Raw genomic sequence first — 27,857 nt, forward strand, 5'->3', positions numbered from 1 at the left:
GTGGGCGGGTATGGGCACAGTGTGCGAAAGGACCGCGGAGGCCTAGGGGTGAGAGGGCAGCCCAGATTAGAGATTTGGAGGAGGCGGGGGCAAACAGGAAGCACGTGTCCGCATCTTTTTCTTCCTGCCCTTTATCCCTTTATCCCTAGGGTTTGATAGCAGCAGGGATAGCCCTGGGTCCCGTGTATGGCCACGGAGTTACAGCATCCGGACTCGATGCCCTGTCACAACCGGCAAGTAAACTCTACTTCTAGCCCAAGTCCTGAGCGTGTGCTAGCTGAGGACCCGGTCCTGGATCATGCAGAGGAAAATAACGCTGCTATGGCTAAGCTGACTCTCCTCCCTGGGCACGCCCATTCTAGCGTGCTTTCGGAGCGGGACTCTCAGGCCTGCTGCAGCACTAATCTTCACTCTGAGAACCACAGTGACAGTAGTGACAGTGGCAACTTCGATGCACCTGCTGGCGACTCCCTGCTAGGGGACTGTGAACTCTCCCGACAGATTGGGGCTCAGCTTAAGTTGCTGCCTATGAATGATCAGATCCGGGAGCTGCAGACTATCATCCGGGACAAGTAAGCCTAGAGCGGAAGGGGAAAGGGTAGTGGAGGGCTGCAGGGTGAAAGTCAAAAGCCTGAGCTTGGATTTGGCACACTGGTCTTTGGGGATTAGAGCCAGGCCGCTTTCTTAGGCGTGTGAGTAGGGAGGGAGTCAGTGAGACACTTCTGTGGCGCCTTCTTAGTTGCTGTGGCTAACAACATTGCTTTGTGTAGGAAGGAAACCTTTGGGGCAGCTTTCAGCCTCTTCCGGACTCTTTGTCTCTTAAGCATGACCAATCCTCAACTGTGCCAGGCGGGTACACACCCCTGTGCCATCTGCTCAGTTCCCGACCACGTGGTAAATGTATAACCCAGAAATGGTCACTGCCTGTGGTTATTATCACCCGACAGCCCAGGCTCACAGAAGCGATTTCCAGGGAAATGATGGTGTGCTCTGGCAGCCCTTTGACTCCCAACAGTTGTTCCTGCTGTGTGCCATGTTGTTTACTGTTGGAGTTCAGCTTTACTCTGCTTGCCAGAAAGTTTATAATTCCGTTCTTATGAAGACCGTTTTTACTGAAAACGTACAGAATGTAGTTAACAGCAAAGGTAACCTAAGAACAAGTTGGATCCTCCTAATCCCACAAATCAGTATAGTAAGAACTTGAAGTTAAAATATTTTGGAATATGAGTTTTCTTGGATAAATATGTACCACAGTGAAATACAGTTGCCATCTTTCCTTTTTGTTTTTCTTTTCCTTTCCTTTCCCTTCTCTTGTCTCCTCTTTTCTTCTTTTGCTCAGACAGGGCTTTCCTAAACTGCTGCTCAAAGTTTGGCCTCAAACTACAAGGCACACGTCAGCGTCCTTAAGTAGGTGGAACTACTGCACCTGAGACCATACCTGGCTCCTATTGGCACCTTTAAATGAGCAGCTGTGGCTTATTTAAGACCACTATCTTCCCAGCATGCCTTGACATTTAAAATGCCCTAAAGTAAATCCGACTTGGCAGCCTTTTCTTCATACCCCTGTAGTAGGCCCCTATGCTTCCTTACTGCAGTTGTCCTGACTCTCACATGCATGCGTCTACAACTGCCCTTAGAGCATAGCAGCCTTGATTTGATAACTGCCATCTCAGCAGCCTTCCTTGGCTTGTTAGAACCAACTTGGGCATGCTTACCCCCTTTTGGTTCCCTGTTTCTGCCTTCATTTAGAATTCCCCATATCCCTTTTTATTAATGGTCAACTCTTAGGTTTTCAAGGCTAAACTCATTCTTCCTGGCTGATTTTCCCTGACCTTTTTAAACGGAAGGGTTCCTTTCTATTTTAAATATTATTATTACTTGTGTATGGACCTTGCTTATTAGGTTTTATGACAAAAATCTTTTTACATTTTTTTTTAATTGTAGCAATTCCTTGCAAGTAATAGATGCTCAATCATTAAATATTATTTCTACCATTTGTGGAGATAGTTTTACTGTATAGCCCCGTCTGGCCTGAGCTGTTTGATTTTCTTGCCTTGGCTTCCTGAATGCTTGAGTTATGGGGGGTGGGGGGTGGGTGCACTGCTATGCCTGGACCTAGATCTTAAACTTATATTTATGAAACTGTACTATTTGCTTATAATCAGTATCGATAACTATGAACACATAATCTAATGGCATAGAGGACTTCAAAAAGATGAGGTAGTTTCGGTAGTTGTTGGGACAACTGAAGTAAAACATCTGTGAAATAAAGAAAATTTGACAATACTTGGAATTGACTAGCTTTGGTTCTTGGACCCCATTATACTTGTAGATGAATTTTGGGGGCCTAGGAAATTTCTGGTAAATTTTATTTGTCTATGGTAATTATTATTTTAAAAATATCTTTATTGAAGGATTGTAATATAGCTCAGTGGTAGAATACTTGCATTAAAGACATAAGACCTTGGATTTGATTCTAAGCACTGCAAATAAAAGAGCATTTTCATTGAGACACAGTTTTCATATACAATACAATTGAGACTTTTTAAGTATACAATTTCGTGGATTTCCGTGCATTCTTCACCTCCCACAGTCATTTTTAGAACATAGTTGTCCCCTCACAGCAGTCAAGCCACGTTTACCTAACATCTCCTCAAGCCCTTGGCACATATTAGTTTACTTTATAGTTCCATTAATTTGCTTATTCTGGATATTTTTCTTTGTGTGTGTGGTATATGTGTGTGTGTTCATGTTTGTGTGGGTATAAGTATTCATACATGTACATATGTGTATGGGGTGCAGAGAGAAGTAGACATCTGATATCTTCCACCATCACTATATACCTTATTTTTGAGACAGTGTCTCTTACTGAACCTAGAGCACACCAATTCAGTAAGACTAGTTGTCCAACACACTCCAAGCATCTTTCCATTTCTGTTTCCTCAGTGCTAGGATTAAAGGTGTACATCAACCCAGCCTTTTATGTGGGTGCTGGGGACCTGAACTCAAGCCCTTATGCCTGCATGAAAGCACTTCACTAACTGAGCCATCTCCCTAGCCCTTATATTTATTTAACTAATAGAAAAACACATCAATGGAGACTCACATAATGATTAAATTGGGTTAAATATATTTCTTTCTCAAAGCACTTGTCAATTCTTTATGGTAAAGGCTTTCTAAATACTTTTATTCTCGATTTTTGAAATGCGCAGCACATTATTATGTGTAGTTAACCTATGATGCAATAGTATAACAAAGCTTCTTGCTCCTATCTAAGTCAGTACTCCTTGATCAACCTTTCTACCCCCTTCTCCCCTCCTCTCCCCAGCCTGTGGTTAAATCCATTTTACTATCAAACCCTGAGATTAACTTTTCAAGACTTCACATATGAACTAGATCGTGTGATTGTTACTGTTTGGCCAGTTTCTTTTAGTGTGATGTTTTCAGCATTCACTCCTTTGTGTGGCTGAATGATAATTTATTATATAGATTTGCTGCACTTTATTAATACATCCAATGGCTAATGAACATTTGGGTAGGTTTTGCTCTTTAGTTATTATGAATAAGGCTGCTGTGGACATTTGCTTATATGCCTTTGTGCAGGGGTGAAGATCCTCAGTTATCATTAGGTTTCATAAAGAATTGTTATGTAAAGGTTAAAAAGCATTAATGCAGAGTTTGGAGAGACTGTGACATTTAGGATTTATATATGATAGTATCTGTATGTCTTGATTATATTTTATTATTCAGAAAATCTTGGGTTATATAGCAACGTGAGAATAAGTCAAATCCTTTGTATTGTTTTTTTTTTTTTTTTTCTGTTTGAAGGAAGAGACAGTAGAATCCTGTGAAGGGATCTTAGACAAGATATTTACCATCTTTGTCTTTCTGCTTTAGAATTTATAAAATGAAGATGTTGGTACACCGCGTGGAGCTCTTTCCTGAGAGGCTAAAACAAGATTTTATCTGAACACTGTTATAAACTGTGAAGTGCTTTGTATATTTACAGCATTTAAATTCTTCACGTTGGGAATTATGTATTCCTTTTACTGACACCAGTATAAGGAACTTGTTTGGACAGAAAATTCAAATTCTTAATTTGAAAATCAATACCAAATCCAGCTCTTGTAGCTCCTGCTGCTAATACCAGCATTCCAGAGGCGGGGGTGAAAAGGATCGCTGTGAGTTTGCAGTTAGTCTGTGGTGGTTAGTGAGGAAAGAAACTGCCAGCCATAACGACCTAGCAAGACCTCTCAAAACAAATACGAATACTGAGAGAGCCTACAGAATTTGTATCCAGCTTTGACACAGTACAGAAAGACCTACTGTAATTTTTCCCTAATGAGGTGATGCTTATTCAGGATGGAGACAATATTTTTGGCTTGTTTTTGTTTTTAGTTTTGTTTCCCTTAAGCAACATAATTTGTTAACAGAAGCTTTCTCTTCTCTTCTCTCCCTCCCTCCCTCTCTTCCTTCCTTCCTTAAATTGTCTTACCTTTATGCAAACAAGACCTGTTTGAGGTATGGTAGGAGCTGACAGAGTGCCTTTTGTAAGCAGACTTATATTCATGTAGGTCCAGTTATGGAGGGTAGTTTGTCCTCTTTGAGGCATATGCTTTTCTCTGTTTTGATAGAAGAGCATGTACATATATTATGGAGGTCTCTGATAATAGAAGCGTTTGGAGTAATGTTGTTTCTGTTATTGTTCCTGGTTCTTAGAATCTATCTAGTAAAGGGATTGCTTTATGAATTGACTCTGGCATGGAGAAATGGGGTGATCAAACAGGACTGTAAGTTGTATATCTATAAAACAAGCAAGATTGAGAACATTGTACTGATTTAAAATGACTTTATTTTTGAAGTGTACAATATTTGAAACGTAATATGTTGGCTGTATTATTGAATTTCAAGGAAATGATTTTCTCTCTTTGAGAGTGCAGTAATCTAAACACTGAATGGAATGGGTAATTTACTCAGCTACACATACGTGGGTCACTGGCAAATGACAGAAAAGAAATGACTCCTTCATTTTCTTGTAGCTTCTTTTTTGTTGCTGTTGAAATGGATTAAACTATACATCCCTTCCTTCCTGAATAATAAATCCAGTAGACTCTGAGTGTAATGTATTTTCCCCCATGACTATGGTTCATGACCTCATACGTAAGGCAATGAAATGAATTTTAAAAATCACCATCCTGGTCCCAGAGGTTTTGTGTGTGTGTGTGTGTGTGTGTGTATGAAGTGGGGGGATTTTTTTCTCCTGAAATATTAGAGTCAAGATGTATTATGAACAGTTGAGTATATTCTGTCTGTATGCTTGTCCTAGGAGAAGCTTTGGCATGGCTTCTGTAGGCTGTTTAGATAGAAGTTGAGCAATTATCTTAAGAGTTTTTCAGTCCATAAAATGGCACCAAAGAACTAGCCTTGTGATTAGTTGTGAGTCATCTGGAGAGGAGTCATTTAACCTCAGCATGCATGAAAGTCTGTGTAACCCTAGTATGAGTGTTGCCTAATATGATGTTGAGTCGTCTAAGTAATGTAATGTTCTTAACCCATGCTGTGCATTAGAACTGAGAGTGAAACCTTTTTTTAAAAAACAAAACAAAACAACTTCCTGGCTCCCATTCTTAGAGGTTGCTTTGCAGTGTTGGGTGGAACCTATTTGCACTATTACAAACACCACACATGATCACATCCTGCGTACAAGTGAGACTACTGCCTCTGGAAAATTATCCAGTCTCCTGGTGTGATGACTGGCTTGGCTTCAGACTTGGAGTATAGAGTGATTCAGGGATCTATATGGTAGACAGAAGTAGCTTAAAGGACTGGTATCACTCCAAGACTAGAGGAATATCAGATTTTGTCATTTCAATTTATATGAGACCAGAATGATTACCATAGGGAAAATATAATTTGCAAATTGTTTAAAACATGGACATGCTTTTTGTTTTAGTACATTTCCCATATGAATTTTCTAACTGGATTTAGTGCCCCATCTTTAAGCAGCACGAATCTGATGTTCTATGTGTTGGGGTTATCCTAGTAATGTCTCACTGGTTACATTGGACGCAAACAGGTGAAAATGATATCTCCTGTTTTTCTACCTGCTTTTTGGTGTTAATTTTGAACTCTGCTTGGAGATGCAAATAGACAATGCATCGAACTCTATTTTTATGAGCTTATTAAGAGGCGCTAACAGCTGTGACTTTGCTGACTTGCACCTGGCAGGTTGAAAAAGCTTTTTTTTAAAAAAAAATTTCCATTAAGATAGATTGGTTTTAAGTATGTTGTTAGAGGTTTGTTTGTTTGAAGGTAATGGAAAGAGTAAAATCAGTTGTAAACCATCTGTATGCTACACCTAACTTTGGGGCTGTTCTTGATTTTTAGTGATCACAAAATTATAGAGGTAGAAATTATCCTTTGAGAGTTGCACTAAACCGTAGCATGAAGCGAAACCTGCCTTTCAATTGAACCCAGCAGAACTGCAGTTAGATTTCACTTCCCTTCCACCCAGTGGTTTAACAAACAAACAAGATATTAAATCTGGGTCCTCACACTCTTTATTTTCATCTTCTTACTTTGAAAGTCCATTAAATTATTTCTGTTCTTACCAGGTAAAGCACATGATGCTCAGTTTGAATTCAAGTAAACAATGACCCTTTTAATAAATGTAACTTAAAATATTGTTTGGGATTTCTGAAATTCAAATTTAATTGTATAGCCTGTATTTTTATTTGCTGAGTGATCACCCCAATTTCTCCTCTCCAAATGTCACAAACAATCTGTGTAGTCTTCCAGGAAGAAGAGTGATACATTTAATTTTTTTTTTGATCTACTTTTTTTTTAAAAATTTTTTTATTCGATATAATTTATTTACATTTCAAATGATTTCCCCTTTTCTAGCCCCCCCTCCCCGAAAGTCCCTCAAGCCCCCTTCTCTCCCCCTGTCCTCCCACCCACCCCTTCCCACTTCCCCGTTCTGGTTTTGCCGAATACTGCTTCACTGAGTCTTTCCAGAACCAGGGGCCACTCCTCCTTTCTTCTTGTACCTCATTTGATGTGTGGATTATGTTTTGGGTGTTCCAGTTTTCTAGGTTAATATCCACTTATTAGTGAGTGCATACCATGATTCACCTTTTGAGTCTGGGTTACCTCACTTAGTATGATGTTCTCTAGCTCCATCCATTTGCCTAAGAATTTCATGAATTCATGAAGAGTGATACATTTAAATTTTTGAAGTGACATCCAATTCAGTGTTCCTAGGATGTGGTTCTAGTTAAATTTGTCTGAGTTATGCCTTAGGAGAGTCTGCTTTTAATTGCTTTTGGAAAGGGTGTGTGTTTTTTTTTCAAAATGGAGTCATGCTATGTAGCACAGGCTGGCCTTGAACTTGTTAGGGATGCCAGGCTGTCTATGAACTTTGTGATCCATTGGCCTTAACCGCCCGCATGCTGGTATCACGGGTTTGCACCACCACACCCAGCAAGGGGAGTGTTGCATTTGGTAACCTTAGTGGCTTACTCTTTTACAAGCTGTATCATAAAATCATCTGCCTCTTCAGGTAGAACATTTTATTGATTTGCTATTTGTGTTTTATGTTGAGATAGGGTCTTGCTATGTAGTCTGGACTAGCTTGAAACTCCTGGCCGTCTGTGGTGTAACATTATTCTGGGGGTGAACAAACATCTACTCACCCTAGATAGGGAACTCAAGACAACTACCAAAGTCCATCTTGTGAGCCGATAAGTTTTATTGGGGTTACTTAGAAGAACACAGATGACTGGAAGACAGGTACATCACCAAAACTCACCCCAGCATGGGTGACAGCCTACAAAAGCTGGGAACCTGAAACACTCTGCACAGCCTGCAGGCAGCTCAATAAAGGTTGAGGAGTACCCTTTCCGGGTAGTTGAATTTGTCTACGCCTGTTTTAGGCAGCCCAGCTGATTGAGTGTGAGTCTTAGCTGTTTTTATAGCTTATAGATGCTTGGAGAGGGAGGGGAGAGTTTATCTGGGTAATTTCAGGAATTTCCTGAAGCTATTGAGTTGTTTCTTTCTGAGCTTAACTACCTTCTCTGCAGGATGGGATTCTTCATTTTCCTTAATAACATACTGTTGTTTCACTATCCCTTTTACATCTCCTGTCTCAAGAAGGTTTCTTCCAAGATGGAAGGTTTTAATTTCAGAGGAAACTGCTACAGCACATCCTCCTGCCTGATTCTTCCTAGTAGTTAGATTTACAGGCATGTGTCACCTTTCTGTGGTGGCTTGAATGAGAATGGCTCTCCTGTGTTTATGTATTTGAATGTTTGGTTCCCAGTCGGTTGACTGTTTAGGAAGGATTAGGAGGTGAAGTGTTGTTGGAGGAGGTGTGGCCTTGTTGGAGGAGGTGGGCTTTAATATTGCAAAGGCCGATGCCAGGCCCAGAATCACTCTACCTGCTTGCTCCTTTTGGATCAGAAGTAAGCTCTCAGCTACTGCTCCAATACAATGCTTACCTGCTTGGCTCTGCTCCCAGACATGGTGGTCATGGACTCACCCTCTGAAATAATAAGCAAGTTTCCAGCTAAATACATTCTTTTATAAATTACTTTGTTCATGGTGTCTCTTCATTATAATAGAACAGTATCTAAGATAACTGGCAAATATATATATATTTGAGATAGGATTATATATATATGAGATAGGATTACCTCAAACTCACTACATAGCTCAGGGTGAACTCAAATTTTTGATCCTCCTGTTTCAGCCTTTTCAGTGCTGGGATTGTAGGTATATACTACCATACCTGGCTCTTAAAGAGATTTTAAAATCCTGTCTAGAGAGACTTACTTAACAAATAGGGAAAATTCGTGTTTAGATACTCCCTGTTAAAATGAAAATTTGGTTTCTGATATGCATGTTGTTTCCATGTGAAAACTGCATTTTTATATGACTGCCTTTGCGTTTCATCACCTTGCTATAGTATGTGACTCATGTATTTGAGGGAACAATGTTTAGACCAGTAAATACTCCAATATGTAGTTATGTCTCCATTGTTGGACATGTTTGGAGTTTGTGTAATTTAAAGCATCTCAGTTTAGTATTAATTATAGTTCCATTTGGATTCTGATTGTCTTGATGTTACCGTTTATTTAAATATGTGATATTTGGTTACTTAAATATATTTTAGGAAATGATTATGATTCTGCACACATTTAATAACAGCACTTGAAGGCAGAGGCAGGCAATCTCTGTGAGTTTGATGCCAGCCCAATCTAAACAGGGAGTTTCAGGACAGCCAGAGATCCTGGATGAAAAAAAAAAAAGAATACTCTAGTGGTATGTGATTTTCCTTTATGGTAGTTTTACATCATAGTATTTTAGCCTTTTATTAGAAGATAGTTGGTATTTCACAAAGCTTTGTTTCTGTGGGACAAAATTTTTTTAATGGTTTTGAAACAACTTGAATAATTATGATTTGAAACAAAGTGTGAATAATACCTGAAGTCTAGTTTCCTTTAAAAACACATTGTAAAACAAATGATTCAGACCAGTATTGGGCCTAAAGGAAGAATTCAGAAAATTCAAACAGCTTAATATATCTGATAAGAAAATTCTGTTTTTTATGTTCTCAGCAGGGTTAAGGCACTGTGGAATTTTAAAAAATGGAGTCTCCTTATTGTATTCTAGATTTGCTTTAATTTCTAAGTTGATTTAAAGTAAATAGTATGAGTTGAAGTTTGTCTAAAATAACAAAAGGCACGATAGTAATTATTGTTTATAGTGGAATAACTTGGAACAGTGGATGATTTCATTTGCAGGTCAAATAACTGTCAAGAGAAGACATTTCATATTATAGTCTCAGTGTATATCTTTTGTAGAATGTAGATTAAAGTGCTTATTATGCAAAGGTTATCAGCTAACGCTCATTTGGGGGGAGAGAGAGGATATGAAAGGTATTGAAAGTAAAAATAACAGATGGTGATATCTCTGATCACTTTGCCTGACACAATTTCTCTTTGTAATAACTTGATGTGTAACTGTTGAGAAGTGTAAAAAGAAGATGTTATCAAAATATGTCATAGGCTATTTATTTAAGAAAACTTTAGACTTGATGGCTGACTGGCTCAGTGGCTTGCTGCTTTTGCAGAGGACCCTCTTCTGATCCCAGGATCTACATGGCAGTTCACAATCATCTGTGATTCTAATTCCAGAGGATTATTCCCCATGGGCATTAGGCATGTACATGGTGCATGGATATACACACATGCACATGCATAAAACAAAAAAATATAAAACATTTAAAGGAATGCATTAAACTTCTAAAATAACCTGGAAACTTCAGAGTTTTCTTCCCTCATGAAAAGGTATGTTTTGGCTGCTGAGACAAGTTTGCATAGGTCTACTAGTGAGAACAATATATTTTTAAATAGCTCTCTCCTTCTCACTTCCTTGACAGGTGTGTTTTGAAGATGGATTATAGAAATGAAAGACACTGATCTCATTTGAAAACAGCAGCACATATAACAGAACCTGTTTTAAATGGCTTCTCATGTATATAAGTGCTCACATGTGTGTGCGAGTATAGAATTTTTTGAGTCTAGAGAATAGAATATTAAGCCTAAAGACATATAGTCTTACTATTGCTTAATTATGCTCATCGTTTAGGGAGTTAACATCTACAATGCGATAGAGCTGTGGTTACTGTAAGAAATGTGATGTTATTTGTGTCTGGTATATTTTATTGCTTTCTTCTGTTAGAAAAGCGAGTGCACATGCAGAAAAAAAGTGATGAATTATCTGCCGCGCTAATAGACACTTGCATTTGCCTTTTTGATGCTGTCATGAGGGATATTTTAGTGTATTTTGGAGAGGCAGGTAGGGAGTTTTAAGTACACAATCTGTGAACTAATCCATTCTCTCAAAATGTTTAACTTACATGAAAGAAGAAAGAGTAATAATATTAGAATTTTACATGTAGAGAAACCATCAGTCCTTTAACATTTTGCTGTGTGTGTATGTGTGTATGTGTGTGTGTGGGGGGTGATAAACAGCTTGTGGCATGTGCAAGAGTACCTGAGTACTTCAGGATAGGGTGGTATCAACCAGAAGGGAATGCATGAGAAAATGATATTAAAAAAATCTAGGGAATGAAAAGAACAAGTCATAAATGATTTGGGAACGAAGGATTAGGAAATGAAGTTACACATTCTTGAAAGCAATGACAAGAGCAGAGGGATTTATTTTAACTCATATAATTCCAAAAAGGACCAGAGATAAAGTCAATGGGTTATTTATCCCTATTATGTGCCTAGAATGCAAGGAGAAGTGAAGGGAGAAGCTAGTTTTCTTACTCTAAAATTTTCTTCTCAATTTGAGCTTGTAGCTTTGCTGTCATCTTCCAAAGGAATCTTTGATCTCTGACAGCTCAGTGGGTACTGCATGATCTTTTCAATTCCTATCTTGACTGCTGATACCAAGTAATCAAATAAACATTTCCAATAATACTTACAAAGTTATCTCATATTAATATGTGCCTCCTAGTAAAAACATTGCCTCAATAATAGTCTGTACATGTAAGCATTTCAGCTCGCAGTATGTAATAGGTCTTAATATCAGTATTTCTAAGTATTAAGTTATATTTTACCTTGAAGCTCGAATGTAGACTGAAACTTGTATTGTTTTCTTTCTTTCTTTCTTTCTTTTTTAGGACAGCCAGTAGAGGGGACTTCATGTTTTCTGCGGACCGCTTGGTAGGTAGAGGCCTCCCATTTTCATTTCATTGTTATTTGCAGTGATTTAATTCTGGTAGGCCAGGGGCCATTTTTGTTGTAGAGCATTATAGGGTTGAAAGAGATTATACTGAATAACCCAATTGTCTTGCTGCGCTTCTGAAGTGTTCTTCCCTCTACAGCATTAAAGCACTGCCTCACTCCCTTTTACTCCAAAGTGTTGCCTACGAACCTATTCCTTGTTGTTCTTAGATGGATCTCAGCAGTCTGGCTCTCAGCAACTCATAAAATGTCTTATCTTAGGGCAATGAATTGAAGCACATTAGAAGAAAACTATATATGTTCTTGGACCTGGTGCATTCACCCTTGTGGTATCAGCTATTGTACAAAAACTAGCGTGCGTGCGTGTGTGTGTGTGTGTGTGTGTGTGTGTGTGTGTGTTTTGCCATATGAGTTGCATTTGTTTTGCTTCTGCCCTGTGTTTATAGTGACAATATTAAATTTTAAGTTGGACTGTCTACCCCTTCTTCAAGGGCATCCTATGAAATCCCGAGCAAGCCCAATCTTTCTATAGTCAGTGTCCTCTCAGACACTCTCAGGCTGAATTGCTTTGCCACAGTTTTTCTCTCTTAGTCTCTAAATTTTGGGAGAGAGGAGATAAAACAGCTAGGAATATAGAATTTACAAATTTAACACTATCGTCAGTACTTAGTTTAAGAAAGAAATGCAGCTTTTTAATTTTGTAGGTATAATCAGGTCATAGAAAATAGTTATAAAAGGAAATGTGCAAAGAAAGTACTTTAATTTTGATTTTCCCTGGAGCATATATTCTATGTATTTAAACTTTGGTTTATAAAAACCAATTGTATTTAAACCTATTTTGGCTTTCATGATAGTAATAACTGTTAGTAACAGCAGGAGAAATACAGTTGACATTCCTGGGGCAGTAGCCATTGTCTCTCATATTTTCTTCTGTGGATGTATATGTATATATGTCTGTTTGTGGAGGTTCATATGTGTGTGCTTACATGTAGAAGCCAGAGGTCAACCTTGAGTGTGGAGGCCAGAGGTCAGTCTTGGTTGTTTCTTAGGAACCATCTATCTCCTTTTTTTTAAATCCTGGGATCTGGGGCTCACCAGTGAGGATAGTCTGGCTGGCCATCAAGCCCTCCAGAGACAGTCCTGCCTCTAGGGCTATAAAGTGTATGCTACCACTTGGCTTTTTATGTGTGTTTTAGTGATTCAATTCAGCCTTCGTTTATGTTTTCAGCAAAACCAAGCAAACAACAACAGCAAAGCCAAAAACATTTTTGAGGAGTTAGGATCTTCTACCGTAATGGCAAAGAATAGGAGTCTCTGTCCTCTGGTGTAAAAATGTTCATTTCTTGTTTGTCCTCTTTCTTCCTTTTCTTTTCTTCATTTTTCCCCTTTTGGAGACAATCTCTTTTTCCCCCCAAAATTCTGGGCTCAAGCATTCCTTCTGCCTCAGCTTTCCAAGTAGCTGGCATGGCTAGCCTAGTGGCCGAAGCTTGTGTTTCTTCTTCTTGATATAGAGAGGAGGAGTCAAGTTCCCGGATGCTTTAAAAATGCTTCTCTGAGATAACAGGCATTGGATCCTAGCCAAATGAGATAGGTGGCATACTTCCTATAAGGATATAACAATTTGGACTTCTCCACTCTTTGCAGTTGGCTTTGAAGGACCACTGTTGGAGTGGGGTTTGGGGCGTCTGTGGTGGTTGAGGTAGCAACCATAGCTGTTTATATTTTTACTGTTGAAGATCTCTAGTATACCGTCTCCTCAGCACAAGGGTCTCATGACTATGGGCAATTGATGTTATCCTGAGCTTGTCTGAAGTTGCATTCTACAGTTCTTTATATTTTAATTAATTTAGGGGAGAGTGCTGATGAGGGCCTTGATTATACTGGGCACATGCTGTATCATTGAGCTACCCCCACCCCTTAAAGGGATTTTAATCATTCTTCTAGTTTTATGCCCTCTAACTTAGCCACACTGATCTCCACAACTGGGTTTATATATTTTTATATTTATTCTTTGAAAATTTTATATATGTAATTTCACAATGTATTTTGATTATATCTACCACTCAGTCCCTCTCCAACTCCTCTCAGACTCTTCCACCCAACTTCATAATCTCTTTTTTTCCATAGCCTACTAAATCTAATTTATGTTGCCCATAGGCACCTGGGTGTGAGGCCATCCACTGGGGTATGGTCAGCCTTTCAGGGGGCCACACCTCTGAAGAAAACTGGCTCACCCTTCTTCAGAAGCCATCAACTGGCAATAACTTCTCAAGTAGGAGCAGGGCCTTAGGAGCTCCTCCCATCTGTATGGGGAGTGTTGACTGGCTTGATCCTGTGCCTTTCTTGTTCAAGTAAACACAGCTGCTTTGAGCGCATGACTGCAATATTTCACAACAGTACTCTTCAACTGCCCGATCTACTCTTACAGACTCTGTCCCAGAGTTTCAGAGGATGGGGCAGGAAACAAGGCTCTTTCGAGGTATGTCACTAGAGGAAAGAGATAATGGGCTTTTTTTTTTTTTTTAAGAAAAAAATATCTTCCCTGTAATTGTCTCTTAAAGAAACATAAATAGCCAAGGAAGGTGGTAGCTAAAACAGTGAGTGTGTTCTTGCATATGGTATTCAGGTTTCTAGCCTATTCTCTGATTCTGCAGGCAGACAAAGTGATGGGCCATTTCCAATTGATCCTTCTAATGGCAACAGGGTGATGTGTTGTGATAACACAGAATGAAGCATCGTACTTCTTCCTGCTGTTCCTGATTCTCAATCATTAATGTAATATTGATTGGAGAAAATGTGCAGTACAGGCTCAGCACTGTCTCTGCTATAGTAGTCTCTGGCTGCTCAGATCTCACTGTGAGAATTTAGCTCCAGGAGTTTTTAGGGATGCTTTTCTTTATACCACATATTATAATTGCTATGAGACTCCTAAAACTTTGTTTTAAATTTTTTTAGAAAATTATTTATTGACTTGTGTGTTCATGGATGTGTGTGTGTGTGTACATGCCCACAACATACCATAGTGGATACATGTGGAAGTCATAGTACAGCTTTTTGGGAGGCAGTTTTATCCTTGCATCTGCTTATCTACTTAGTCTTCATGGTATTTTTCTTTAGCTGAGACCCAAGATATTCTACTGGATCCTCCTTCACACCTAATAAATTGCTTCAGCCGGCCCATCTACTTCTTCATTTTTTTTTTTTTTTTGCATAAGGACTTTTAGGTTTTATTTACATTAACCTTTGTTTAAAATGAATCCAAATTCATTTTTAAATTTCAAAGATTTCAAAAGGGACTAAGCAAGGTAGAGAAAGTCCAAGTGGATGGACACTTTCCACGGTAAGCCATCATTTTATTACTACCAATGGTGGTCTTTTCTTCTTCTTTTTTATTTTTTCTTTTAACCACAAGTCTAGTTGGAGTTATATACCTTTTATATTCCTGACTGAATCAGAAGGCACACTGGTGCCCTTTGGTGCCAGTCATGTGTCAAATGGAGGTTGGATACTTAGCCACCAGGAACCTGGCATTTAGATCTGTTCCTGCAGTTAATACATGTTTGGGGATCCCCTTCCCACCTTCCTAAGCCCTGAGATCCTGAGTCTAATTGGATAGCAGGAGTCTCTGCAAGCTCTGAACTTCGTCTTTCTTTGACCTTCTAGATCAGACTTGTTGTAGAAGAGGGATTGAATCAACTGCCATATAAAGAATGTATGGTGACCACTCCGACAGGTAACCAGGGCCTGGGCTCTCAAATTTTCCTCATAAAAATTCTGAGCTAGATTGGGGTTGGGGGAGGGAAATGGAAGGAAGGCATTCTGTGTAAAGTCAGTGTGAAAAATGAGTAGTTTATCTATAACTTGTTTTCTTTTTTAAAAAAATCTTTAAAAACTAAGAGACTTTTTTGTTAAGAAATCTACATAGGTGACTTTTTGTTAATGGCTTGCTTGTCAACTCAAGTTAAAGGTTATTACATACGCTCCAGCATGCAGCTGTTGCTTCTGATGGCAGCCCATGGGGACCAGAGTTAAGAATTGCTGGCAGCTTATCTTCACCTCTGTGGGGAAGCTGCTGCTGCTAACAAATGCAGGAGGCTGGTTCAGCTTAGAAACTCCAGGGTAAGAAAAAGATGAGATGTGAAAAAGAGAAAGAAAGCTAAAAATGATAAGATTTGGAGAAGGTGCTTTGTTCTAATAAAAATAGCATACAGTCCCCCTTCCAGATATTTGAAATTCAGATTTGCTTTTTCCCCCTACAAATGATGGAAAACTCTTCTATTCAAAGGGTTGAGTATGAACAATTGAGGGTGAGCTTGTTGCATCATAATTGACACAATTCAGGATGAGACCAAGTTTTGATAACTAGTTCAGCCTCTTCTGCTTTTAAGGCAGAATGAAGGCTCATAAGAAGGGATGGAATGAGGAGGCTTTCTGCTGTGGCTCTCAGTGGGACCCCGGCATGAATTGATGGGGTATCTAGTATTCACGGACTGCAGTGATTCTCCTTAGAATTCAATTTGGAGGATGTGTATGCGAATATTGTGCTATAATAAGTCCTATTCCCACTTGATGAACTCCTCCTCTTCCAATTATTCTCACAGGTTTCTTCTGAGGCATTAAGATATAACTATGAAAAATCGTGACTCATTACATTCACAGGAAACCCAAGGTGTTACAGAATGTGCCTGGACAAGGGTAGCTTGGGACTCATCTTCTCTGAATCATGAGCACCTTATAGAATATGCACATTGTGCCAATGATAAAACATCTATTTTTTTTTTCATTTTATTTCTCAACAGGGCACAAGTATGAAGGAGTGAAATTTGAGAAAGGAAATTGTGGGGTCAGCATAATGAGAAGCGGTAGGTTTGCATGTGTATGATTTTGTTTCTTTGCATGCATAGAAACGGTTGCTGTTTTCTGGGAGAGAGGAGGGCTGGCTTGTCATAATTGCAACCTGCCTTCGCTTCAATCTCACCACCTGTGTAGCCTATCCTCATGGTGCCTTGGTGTCATGGCCTGTGTGCTGCTAAGTTGGGCTAATTGTAATTGCAGGCATCTTCCCTAGTGGCCTGCTCCCATGAGCAAGCCAGCTTTTTAAAAGACTCAGAGGAGGGTGGAGGATGGGAGGACAGGATGCAGCTGTCTTGGGGAGAATGGTTTGCAGACTGAAGGAATGTGGCATAAATTACATTCTTTCTGAGGAAGAACATTTGGATACCTGGCAGGAGAAAATGTCTCCTCTGTTTTTGTCTGTGTTTCAGGGAACTCTGCCAAAAGCTGGACTGGATGACATATTTAATATTTGAAATTTTATATTATATGAATATGTGACTATATAGGCAAAAACACCTAGCTGCTAGCTGTTTCCACTTGCTGGTCTTATACATTTGTATTGGTGCTGCAAGTCCAACCAAAACATCCTAACTAATAACTTTTGTGTAGCAAAGTGGCATGGCTGTGATAAGAATGTGTACCTGTTACACAGGAATATTTTCTCTTCTGCAAACTGATCTCTCTGTCTCTGTCTCTCTCTCTGTCTCTGTCTCTCTGTCTCTGTCTCTCTGTCTCTGTGTGTGTGTGTGTGTCTGTGTCTCTGTCTGTCTCTGTCTCTCTCTCTGTATGTGTGTGTGTGTGTGTGTGTGTGTCTGTCTGTCTGTCTGTCTGTCTCTCATGCACAAGAGCTAGAAGCCCCACTTGTTTGTGCTGGAAACAGATGGATTTTTTTAAAAAACATGTAAACATTGATTTTTCTCTAGTTCTGGTTGGGTTTGTGAACAATTGAACACTTCAATTACTAAAAGCGTTTTAGGCTCTGCTTTTACAGGAAGACAGCTCTTAAGAAATGACAACATTCTTAGGATAGTGTGGTTCAGCATTTTCAACATATGGATATGTTTTTTTCCCTGAGAGTACCTACTTGGTCCTTGTACCTCTATTGTGTACCAGGTTATTCAGGGAGGTAAAGACCAACTTGAGAGGGAATATTTTTTGTTTATTTGTTTTGTCTCTTGATGTTTTGTGTTTTGCTACTATGGTTTGAACCCAGAATCTTGTATACAACATGTGTACAACTTACACACACGATTACCATCAAAATCCATCCACAGCTTTAACATAGTTGTTTTTACTCTTAAAAGCTGCCTGCTTTATTTTAAAGGAAGAGATTTAGAAGAAACTAGTTATATGTTTACACTAATGCACTAATGTTTCCACTTAAACTTAAATGGAAAGCTAATTTAAGAAAATATTAAGTAAATATTAGTATTAATAGAATTTCAAAGTAATGTAAAATCTTGAAGACTGTATGAGAACCATTGACTTTTGGAAAATACTTCATCAAAGGAATTCAGACTCAGAAATAGCCTTGTATTTACAGGCTGGGGAGATGTCTCAGTGGCTAAATCACCTGCCAAACAAGTGTGAGGACTGCAGTTTAGTAAGTGTGTCAGCTTGCCTGTAATTCTAGTACTCAGAAGGCACAGTCAGGGGATCCCTGGAGCAAGTTGGTTCGCCAGATTAGTCACATCAGGAAGCCCTGCGTTCAACTGAGAAATCTTGGCTCAAAGAATAAGATGGAGAGTGATTGAGGAAGACTTTTGAAGTCAACACTGAGCTTCCGCATGCATGTTCACAGCATGTGCACCTGCATACACATGTGTGCTCAGACACATGCAAACATCTCTACACACATTACACACATAGAAACACAAAGATGCAGCTCGTATTTAAAAACCAATGGAATAGGGGTCAGGTTGGCTTTCTGGGGAAGGGAGAAAAACATACTACTCTTTGACTATTAGCAGGGAAACTTTGGTCAGGGAAGTCATTGTTGAACTGAGTGATGAATCCTGGAGCCACCTTTGTGCAAAGGAAAATAAATCCTTTGACTTGCAGTCCCTACTCTTTCAGGAATCTTTTATGTTTTTCCCAGATGAAAGTGGTGAATTTAGGTGACTTAAAATCTTCAAAAATAAGAGAGAAAGTATCTCTGATGGCAAAGAAATGCAGGAAATAACCCAGTCAAGCCTCTGTTTCCATAATCATGGAAGCAGGAGCACTTCATCGCAAGCAATAGGCACCGCTTCCTGTGCTTTCCTCGAGCAGCCTCTCCTCTGCTTTCACTGAGCTCCTACTGAGAATAAAAGCTGAGCAGAGTAGAAGAAAGAGGATGCTTCTGCCTGATGCTGCTCTTTTTGTATTAGTAGCAGTGAAAGCTCTGCCTTCGGTCTGTCCTCGCAGTTGCACTCTACCTGCACCAACCCTGTTGTGCTTTTCATTTCCTTCTTAAGGTGAGGCAATGGAACAAGGTTTGCGAGATTGCTGTCGATCTATACGGATTGGGAAGATCCTGATTCAGAGTGATGAGGAGACACAAAGGGCCAAAGTATATTATGCCAAGTTCCCCCCAGACATTCATCGCAGAAAAGTCCTTCTGATGTATCCAATTCTCAGTGAGTGGCTTGAGTTGCATTTGTCATTTTTTTGTTAAGAGTTTAAATTCAAGTGCCTACCTCCTACACACCCTTATATAAAAGGCAAAAACGGCTTCTAAATGTGTTTTCTCTGTTGGATTTGGAGTTGCCCTGGGCAGTTCACTGGGAAATTTTTATTGTATAATAAGGGAATATACATTAGTCAAACTTTGTTAGCTCCAAAGAACATCTGTCTTGAAACAAACACATTGGAGCAAAGGATCTAATGAGGCAAAATATATAGAACACAGAAAATATATTGGATACTGTCCTGTTTCCACCTTAATGAGCATGGCAATGATTTTCTCAAAGTTTTAACATCTCCACAGGAATATTTTTCTGGTATTCTGTTCTTTTCCATATCATGGTCTCTCAGGAAGGTAAGCAGGGGCAGTGTTGAATTTGCTATCTCAAGCAATAAATGAATTTAGGGCTTGTTGTACATTTGATGCATGCTTACTTTGGCTCTCTCATTAAAAATAATATTGACAGATGCTGGGTGGAGCCTCTCAGAAGACAACATGCTCCTGTCTGCAAGCATAACACAGTATCATTAATATTGTCAAGGACTTGTGTTTACCCATGGGATGGGTCATGGGTCTAAAGTTGGGCCGGTTATTGTTTGGCCATTCCCTCAGTCTCTGCCCCATCCCTTGTCCCTGCATTTCTTGTAGACCAGATACATTTGGGATTGAAAGTTTTGTGGGTGAGTTGGTGTCTCTGTTGCTCTACTGGGGTTCCTGCCTGGCTACAGGAGGTGGCCTATTTAGGTTCCGTATCCCCAATGAAGTGAGTCACAACTAAGGTCATCCCAATAGATTCATGGGCATCTCACTTATTTTAGGTCTTGAGATGCCCCCACCTCCTCACCCCCATCAGTTGCAGATTTCCATTCATTTTCATGGCCAGCTAGCCATCTCTCCTGTCCTTCCCCACACCTGATCCTAACTCCCCCCATTACCCTTCCTGTCCCCTCTTCCTCCCAGTTCCCTCCCTCCATCTGCCTCTTATGACTATTGTATTCTCCCTTCTGAGATTCAAGCATCCTGTTTTGATCATTTTTTATTAGATATATTCTTTATTTACATTTCAAATGCTGTCCCCTTTCCTGTCGCCCCCCCCCCGAAAACTCCCTAACCCAGCCCCCTTCCCCCCTCACCAATCCACCCAGTCCTGCTTCCCTGTCCTGGCATTCTCCCTACACTGGGGCATCAAGCCTTCACAGGGCCAAGGGTCTCCCCTCTCATTGATGTCTGACAAGGCCATCCTCTTCTACATATGCAGCTGGAGCCATGGGTCCCACCATGTGTACTCTTTGATTTATAGTTTAGTCCCTGGGAGCTCTGGGGGTACTGGGTAGTTCATATTGTTGTTCCTACTATGGCATTGCATCCTTGCTGTGCCTTCTTTCTTGTTTAGCTTCTTTGGGTCTGTGGAGTATAGCATGGGTATCCTATATTTTATGGCTAATACCCACTTTAAGTATATACCATACGTGTCCTTTTGGGACTAGATTACCTCACTCAGGATGATATTCTCAAGTTCCATCCAGTTGCTTGCAAAATTCATGATTTCTTGGTTTTTAATAGCTGAATAGTATTCCATTGTGCAGACATGCCACATTTTCTGTATCCACTCTTCAGTTGAGGGACATCTAGGTTGTTTCCAGTTTCTGGATATTATGAATAAAGCTGCTATGAACATAGTTGAGCAAGTGTTTTGGGAGATAATGGGAAGAAGGACTGTAGACCCTAAGGGGATAGGTACTCTACAGAAAGACCAACAGAATGAACTAACGCGGATCCTTGGGTCTCCCAGAGTCTGAACCACAAAGCAAATAAATACATGGGGCAGACCTAGGCCTCCTGCACATATGTAGATGTTTGTGTAGCTTGGTCTTCATGTGGGTCTGGAACAACTGGAGCTGGGCTGTCCCAAAAGCTGTTGCCTGCACATGGGATATGTTCTACTAGCTGCCTTGCCTCAGTGGGAGACGAAGTGCCTAACCTCACAGAGACTTGAAGTGTCAGGTTGGGGGATACCCAGGGGGACCCCCACCTGCCCAGAGAAGAGGGGGGATGAGGAAAGGATTGTGGTAGGGGGTTACCAGGAGGGGGCAGTGAGTGGGATGTGAAGTGGATAAGTACAAATTAAATTAAAGATAAAAATATAACATTGGCAAAGAGCAAACACTTTCATATGAAGCTTTCAGTAGTCATATCTTATGTTAAGATTACTGTACTGCCCTTAATTCAAGCATATTTCAGTATGGATGTCAACATTGCTAATAGATTTGGTTACCTTTTTGTTTTAGGTACTGGAAATACTGTAATTGAAGCTGTAAAGGTTCTTATAGAACATGGAGTTCAACCCAGTGTTATTATCCTACTCAGTCTCTTCTCCACCCCCCATGGTGAGTTTGTTTTGTTTTTTTGTTTGTTTGCATGTTGAGCGAGGATTTCTCTGTGCTAATAGTCCTGGCTGTCCTGAAACTTGCTCTGTAGACCAGGCTGACTTGGAAGTCACAGAGATCCATCCACCTGCCTCTGCCTCCTGAGTGCTGGGATTAAAGGTTTATGACACCCACCTGGCATCCCATGGTGAGTTTTATCTGCAGCTAAAACTTGGGGTCTAGATAGTCATGAGATGAGTAAATGTGTATCTCTCTAGGCTGTCATCCCAAGGAAAACTATAGTTGTATGTCCATATTAAATCTAGTTTTGTTATTCATGACTTGTGCTTGTTATCTCTAAACTTGATGATAATACTAAACTCCCAGAAGGTGTGACAGTATGCATAAGACTGGGGTCAAACACACCAGAGGAAGAGAGAGAATGCAGACACATATGAAGTTGGATGGGTAAGGTGTGGTGAGGAGGTATGAATAGGACCAAAATCTATTGTATGAAATTCTCAAGAAATTAATACAAATATAAAGAAATATTGTAAAATGTTATTATTAAGTTTAGAGCCGATCAATACAAATTATAACACTAACAACCCAAAGCAGTTTTTTTTCAACATAAAACCAAATGACTTTGACCTCAATGTGAGTGACTAGGAAGATATACAATGCTATTTCAATTTTGGTTTCAAAATGCACACACAGTACTAATATTGTTTATTTTAAGGCGTAATTCTAAATGATTTTCATTTTTAAGGTTTTTGGGGGGAACATTTTCTAAGCCTTCTTCAGTGAATTTATATTTGTTTCATAATTGAAAAAGAAATCGATGACTTCTCAAGTTAGGCTGTTCCCTCATTTCCAGCTATCCCAGGTCTCAAAGCAAAGTGGGGGAAGCCACAACATGTGCGTTAGAAAGGCTATTCTCAGTAGGCTGCTGTGCTGGAATTGTGGCCTATTGGATTACTTTGTTCTTTTGTAACCTAAATGTACCTGGAATTTAAATACTAGTGGTGACAAAGGGTGATTTGCTTGATTGTCTATTGTATGCAGCATTGGTGACATGGAAAACATTAAGGTAATCCAGTAATTATCCACCTTTGGCAAAAGAAGAAAAATCTCTTTAGGTGAAATTGTATTAATTGGAACAATGTACCATTGTTTAGCATTAAAACTGAAAAATCCACATCGTGTAGCAGTTTTCAAGGCAGCTTTTTGGTATGGGGTCCCAGCCAGTATAAACTCCCTGCCTGGCCCCATCACCTAACCCTAGAATCCTTCTGCCTAAACAAATAGCATTCTCTTATACATCAAAGATGCCTTTACACTTGTTTCCCATTGCTGCACTTGGAAAACTCTCATTTCCTGTGATTTTCCTTTGAGGAAGTGTCATATTACTTGATTCTAGCTAAAGCTGGTATAACTGAATAATTTGATTTTAAGACCATATTACTGAGTGGGAAGGAGCATGGTCTAAACTACTAGCAAAGCTTTTCAGATACAATATATTATATAAAGAGATTAAGCATGCCTAACTCAGTATCCAAAGATGATTGTTTCCTGTTTTCTGTCAGTATATAAAGTCTGCAGACTGTGATTATATAAGTTGTTAATTCTAACTAGCATTAGCAAAAATTTTGCGGTAATAACAATTGTTTTTATTTTTTGAAGGTGCCAAATCAATCATTCAAGAATTTCCAGAGATCACAATTTTAACTACTGAAGTTCATCCTGTTGCACCTACACATTTTGGACAGAAATACTTTGGAACAGACTAAGTTATTAAATGAAAATGAAATACCTTGCATAATATTATGGTTAAATATTATGGTTATAAATGGAGTTCATATCTGTTTTTACTAATTTGTTTGAGAAATAATGGAGAAAATATGTTAGGGATGCCTTTTAACATTGGAAGTAGGTGTAGCAGCAAGAAATATTGGAAGTTTATTTATTTGAGTTGGTCATTTCTTCACATGTGGTACCAAATTCAACAATGAGGCACAACCATAGTGCTTAGAAAAGATGGAATTTTAATTGTATGCTAATAGAAGTCACTGAATCCTCAGTACATGGAAACTGTAGAACTTTTGACCCCCTCTCTTGGTTTGGAAGTTGCTTGCAGCCGCAAAGAAAACCCAAATGAGAGTTGGTTCTTTGGCACACTGCAGGTTTCCTTTTTCCTTCCTGTGCTTTAGCTTTAGAGTGTTTTCCTGTATGTGGGTCTTGTCGCCCTCCATACTCTATCTACTATATAGATTCAGGTACCTTTAAGAAGAGAGAATGAGAGTATATCTTGGGATTTTATGTTGCCATGTATGTCCTCACTTAATTTGCAGGTCTAGGATGTCTGCTTAACTCATCAACTAAGCCGTTGTGTTCCTCACAGCTCATTTCCCCAAGTGGGGATTGAGGGAAGGTGCTTGTGAAAAAGATGCAGGGCCTTTTTAGTAACTGAATCTGTAACATGAGTCTACAGAGACTGAACCACGGATGCCTGAGGCTGACCCAAGAGAGCTCAATCAGCCCTCTCCAAAGAAATTGGTGGAGATTTTTCTAAGGTGTGGAAGAAAGTGGAGACTTTGCATTTCATGGCCAATAAGTAAATCAACGCGGTTCTTTGGTGGTGGTTGTTGTTTTTAAGCCAGGCTTTCTCTGTGTCCCTCTGGCTGTCCTGGAACTCACTCTGTAGACCAGGCTGACTTTGAATTCATAGAGATCTACCTGCCTCTGCCTCCTGAGTGCCGGGATTAGGCTTGCAGCACTACACAATATGCAATACGGTTCTTTTTAATTTAGATGTTTCTACTAGTTGCCTTTGGTTTGGAACTTAGTTATTTTGCATGTTTTATGACTATACCTGTATTAAAGTAGAGAATACATATATTCTTTTAAAATATATAAGGTTTGTATGTGCTCATATTTAAGCTTCTGAAAGGGAGAGGAAACAATTTTAGAATCAGTCTTTGCACTTTTGAAATGTGCTTATAAAACCTGGATTCCGATTTTACATTGATATTGTGGTGGCTGGATAGTCACTTGATCAACTACACTCTCAAGGCCCCACAGACAGCTGTTGTAGGACTCTGTTCAAAATCTAAGAAAAAGTACAAGGGCATTTCTTAAAACTGAAGTTGAAAAGATCGGTGAGGCTCAAGGGACGAAAGCCACCTGGAGTAAATGGGATGGATTTTACCTTATGGTTCTAGCCTACTAAACATCACTGTACTTTTACTTTTGTTGTTGTTTCTTTGAGACAGAGTTTCTCTGTGTAGCCCTGGTTGTCCTTGAACATGCTCTCAGGACCAGGCTAGCCTCCAACTCAGAGATCCACAGCCTCTGCCTCCCAAGTGCTGTGATTAAAAGTGTTTGCTACCATGCCCAGCTACTTCATTTTTGAAGATTATTATGTAATAAAATTAAAATTCATCTAATAGTTCTTCCATAGCAGAATGCTGCCTTCAAGTTCTTCCTGATTTTTTTTTTTGAGATAGGGTCTTATTTTGTATCCCTGGCTGGCCTGGAACACTCAGACATACATCCTCCTGCCTCTTGAGTGCTGGGATTAAAGGTGTGCTGAAAGTTATATTTACATTTGTTATTAGGTGTCGTATGAATGATGTCAGTGCAAATTCAGATAGATCAGATCTGTTGACATCGTTATTGCACTGAATCAGTTGGAAAGATGATGCTCACTAACCTGGGTGTGGTAGGAGGATTGCAATTTTGAGGGTAGCATAAGTAACTGAGTCAGGTCTTGTCTCAAAAAAAATTTTTTTTTGTTTTGCCCACTAACCTAAAAATTGTTGTGACTTGGTGCTTGCTTGGCTGCAGTATTTCTTTGAATATGAGATAATTTAAAACATCACTGTGGGGATAAAACCATATTTTTAAGCAAATTCTTCTTTTTTAAATTTGAATCATGTATTCTGTTCCATAGACTAGCTTTGAATTTGCTGTGTAGTCAATTCTGTCTTTGAACTCCCGGTCACTGCCTCCACTGACTTTGGGGATGAAAGGCTCACAAGCAGCATGCCCATTTAAAACAAATTCTTTTTCTACCATTAACCATTTAGATTCAAATGTTTGTTGCTTTTTTAGCAATAAACATTATTAAAAGTTAACTACATTTGATTCCCACATGGAAGCTTAGTATAAACAGTAGGAATTATTCAATAAGGGCATATTCTCTACTGATGTTTGTACCCAACACTCCTGCAGATATAACTCTGCTCTCTGAATTTTGGAATGTTTTAGCAAACAAATTCGTACTTGCAGGGCTAATCACTTGCAGGACTCTATTTTCTAAAGTCAACATAAGATTAACAGACTACTGAAAGTAAGATTGACTTTAGTGACATGAACTTCAGAGCAGTATAAATTGTGCAGGTTCTTCATTGAAAAATAGAAGCTAGAGCAAAATGATGTGCAAATAACACAGAGCTGTGATTCACAGAGTGTGGTGTACATCATAATTATTTCCAGGGCTGCAGATGGCTGAACCTCACCTTTACAGTTTCTGATTCAATGTCTTGATTTCCAACACTGCTGCTTTTTATAATACAGGCATTTAACGATGTAAAATTTCCCATAAGGATTTAGCTGATTTTTGATATGTTTACATTTTAATCCAGGTAAAAATATTTTCTTTTTTTATTTCTTCAATCCAGGGTTATTTAGAAGCGTCAACCACAATTGAAAATATTCATACCATTTTCAATATTTCTCTTTGCTATTGTTTCCTAATTTAATTCTATGGTGGTCAGAGAATATAACTGTTATGATTTGAATTCTTTCAACTTGTGAGATTTTTAGAGATAGAATCTTGTCCACAAACTATTGTTATTTGGTAAGTCTAATTCCTACTAACATGATTACTTGGAATGTATGCATATCCTGTACTGTTTGCTATGAATATCAGGTTAAGTTGACTGATAAAGCTGTTCAAATATTCTACTTCACTGATTTTTCTTTCCACTTGTTCTATTGATTATTAGGAGAAGGATGTTGAAAGCTCAGACTAAAAGTGTTGTATTTATTTCTTCTTTCAATTCTATGAAGGTTTTGCTTTGTGTATTTTGAAGCACTCTTGTTAGGTGTATAGACTGTTAGGATGGCTGTAGTCTCTTGATGATATGACCTTTTACTACCCTGAAATGTTTCATTTTGTACCTGTTAATACTCTTTGTGCTGAAATTCCAGATTTCTTTTGACTCAATTTACTTTTAACATGTTTATATTTAATGTGGATTTCTTATAGGCAGGTTTAGAGCTGTGTCTTGCTTTTTAAAAATCCATTTCGACAGTGTCTCCTTTTTGTTGCAGTGTTTAGATAATTTCATGTCCTGTAATTATTGACATGATTGGTTTTAGATCTACCATCCACCTTTTTGATTATTATTTATGACTCTATTTTACATCTTCATGATGTTTGTGTCAGTTCTTTCCACTGAGTCCTCCAAGACCTTGGCCCAAACCCTTCCCCTCTCTCTATTATGTAGCTCTAGCTGTCCTGAAACTTACAGTATAGGCTGTCCGTGAACTCCTAGTGCCGGGACTAAAGGCATGTACCACCAACTTGGTCAGCCTAGTCTCCCTTAAAGGAAGACTGCTGTATTTTTCTGAGCATTTACATTTAATATGGAAGTTGTACAGCAGACAAATTATAGAAATAATAGCATGAGTATATGCAACACTTCGAGGAATCTATGCAAAATATAGACTTGAAGCAGTTAATCCATTTATAAAGCCATTATATACATCTCAATATTTTTATATTAATGTGATTATTTTCCCTTTGCCTACCATTATTTGAACGTTATAAGTTCATATGAAACTGTTTATCATATTAATTTGTTAACTTCATCTAGCTTCTCATATCAGTCATTTTCCATTGATATCACATCTTGAAGACACTTAAATTAAGTTGCTCAATATCTATAATTGTCAGTGCATTATGTGACCTCTTTCATATACTTGAATTTCGCCAGCATTGCTCACCTCCCACCATATCACACAGATTGAGCATCTTATTCTACAAGTCACTTAGATAGCCATTATACTTTCCCCAAATAATTGGCTCTCGAACAAGTCCCAGATATCATTAGGGAAAAGTGATGTCACAGTTGAGCAAGATTTGTTTATGTCCGGTTCCAAATCAATATTTTAGTTTATTTGAGATGTTGTTAACAAAATACCAGACTGGGTGGGGTTTTTTTTTTT

General features: G+C 39.0%; 1 protein-coding gene across 4 annotated transcripts; it reads left to right on the top strand.

Moving 5' to 3' along the window:
• On the top strand, positions 1-27,857 carry Uprt (uracil phosphoribosyltransferase homolog). Of its 4 annotated transcripts, XM_052170820.1 has the most exons (9): positions 1-48; positions 150-572; positions 11,693-11,735; positions 14,185-14,235; positions 15,420-15,489; positions 16,556-16,618; positions 19,049-19,210; positions 21,546-21,644; positions 23,307-27,857. In XM_052170820.1, the coding sequence occupies exons 2-9, from the start codon at positions 187-189 to the stop codon at positions 23,411-23,413; spliced, it is 981 nt and encodes a 326-aa protein (XP_052026780.1). In that variant the 5' UTR covers positions 1-48; positions 150-186; the 3' UTR covers positions 23,414-27,857. The 4 variants fall into 4 exon arrangements, with proteins under 4 accessions (XP_052026780.1, XP_052026779.1, XP_052026781.1 ...); XM_052170819.1 differs by lacking the exon at positions 1-48 and having other exon boundaries at positions 55-572; XM_052170821.1 differs by lacking the exons at positions 1-48; positions 14,185-14,235 and having other exon boundaries at positions 55-572.

The sequence above is a fragment of the Apodemus sylvaticus genome, chromosome X (genome assembly GCF_947179515.1).
Source record: "Apodemus sylvaticus chromosome X, mApoSyl1.1, whole genome shotgun sequence".
Taxonomy (NCBI): domain Eukaryota; kingdom Metazoa; phylum Chordata; class Mammalia; order Rodentia; family Muridae; genus Apodemus; species Apodemus sylvaticus.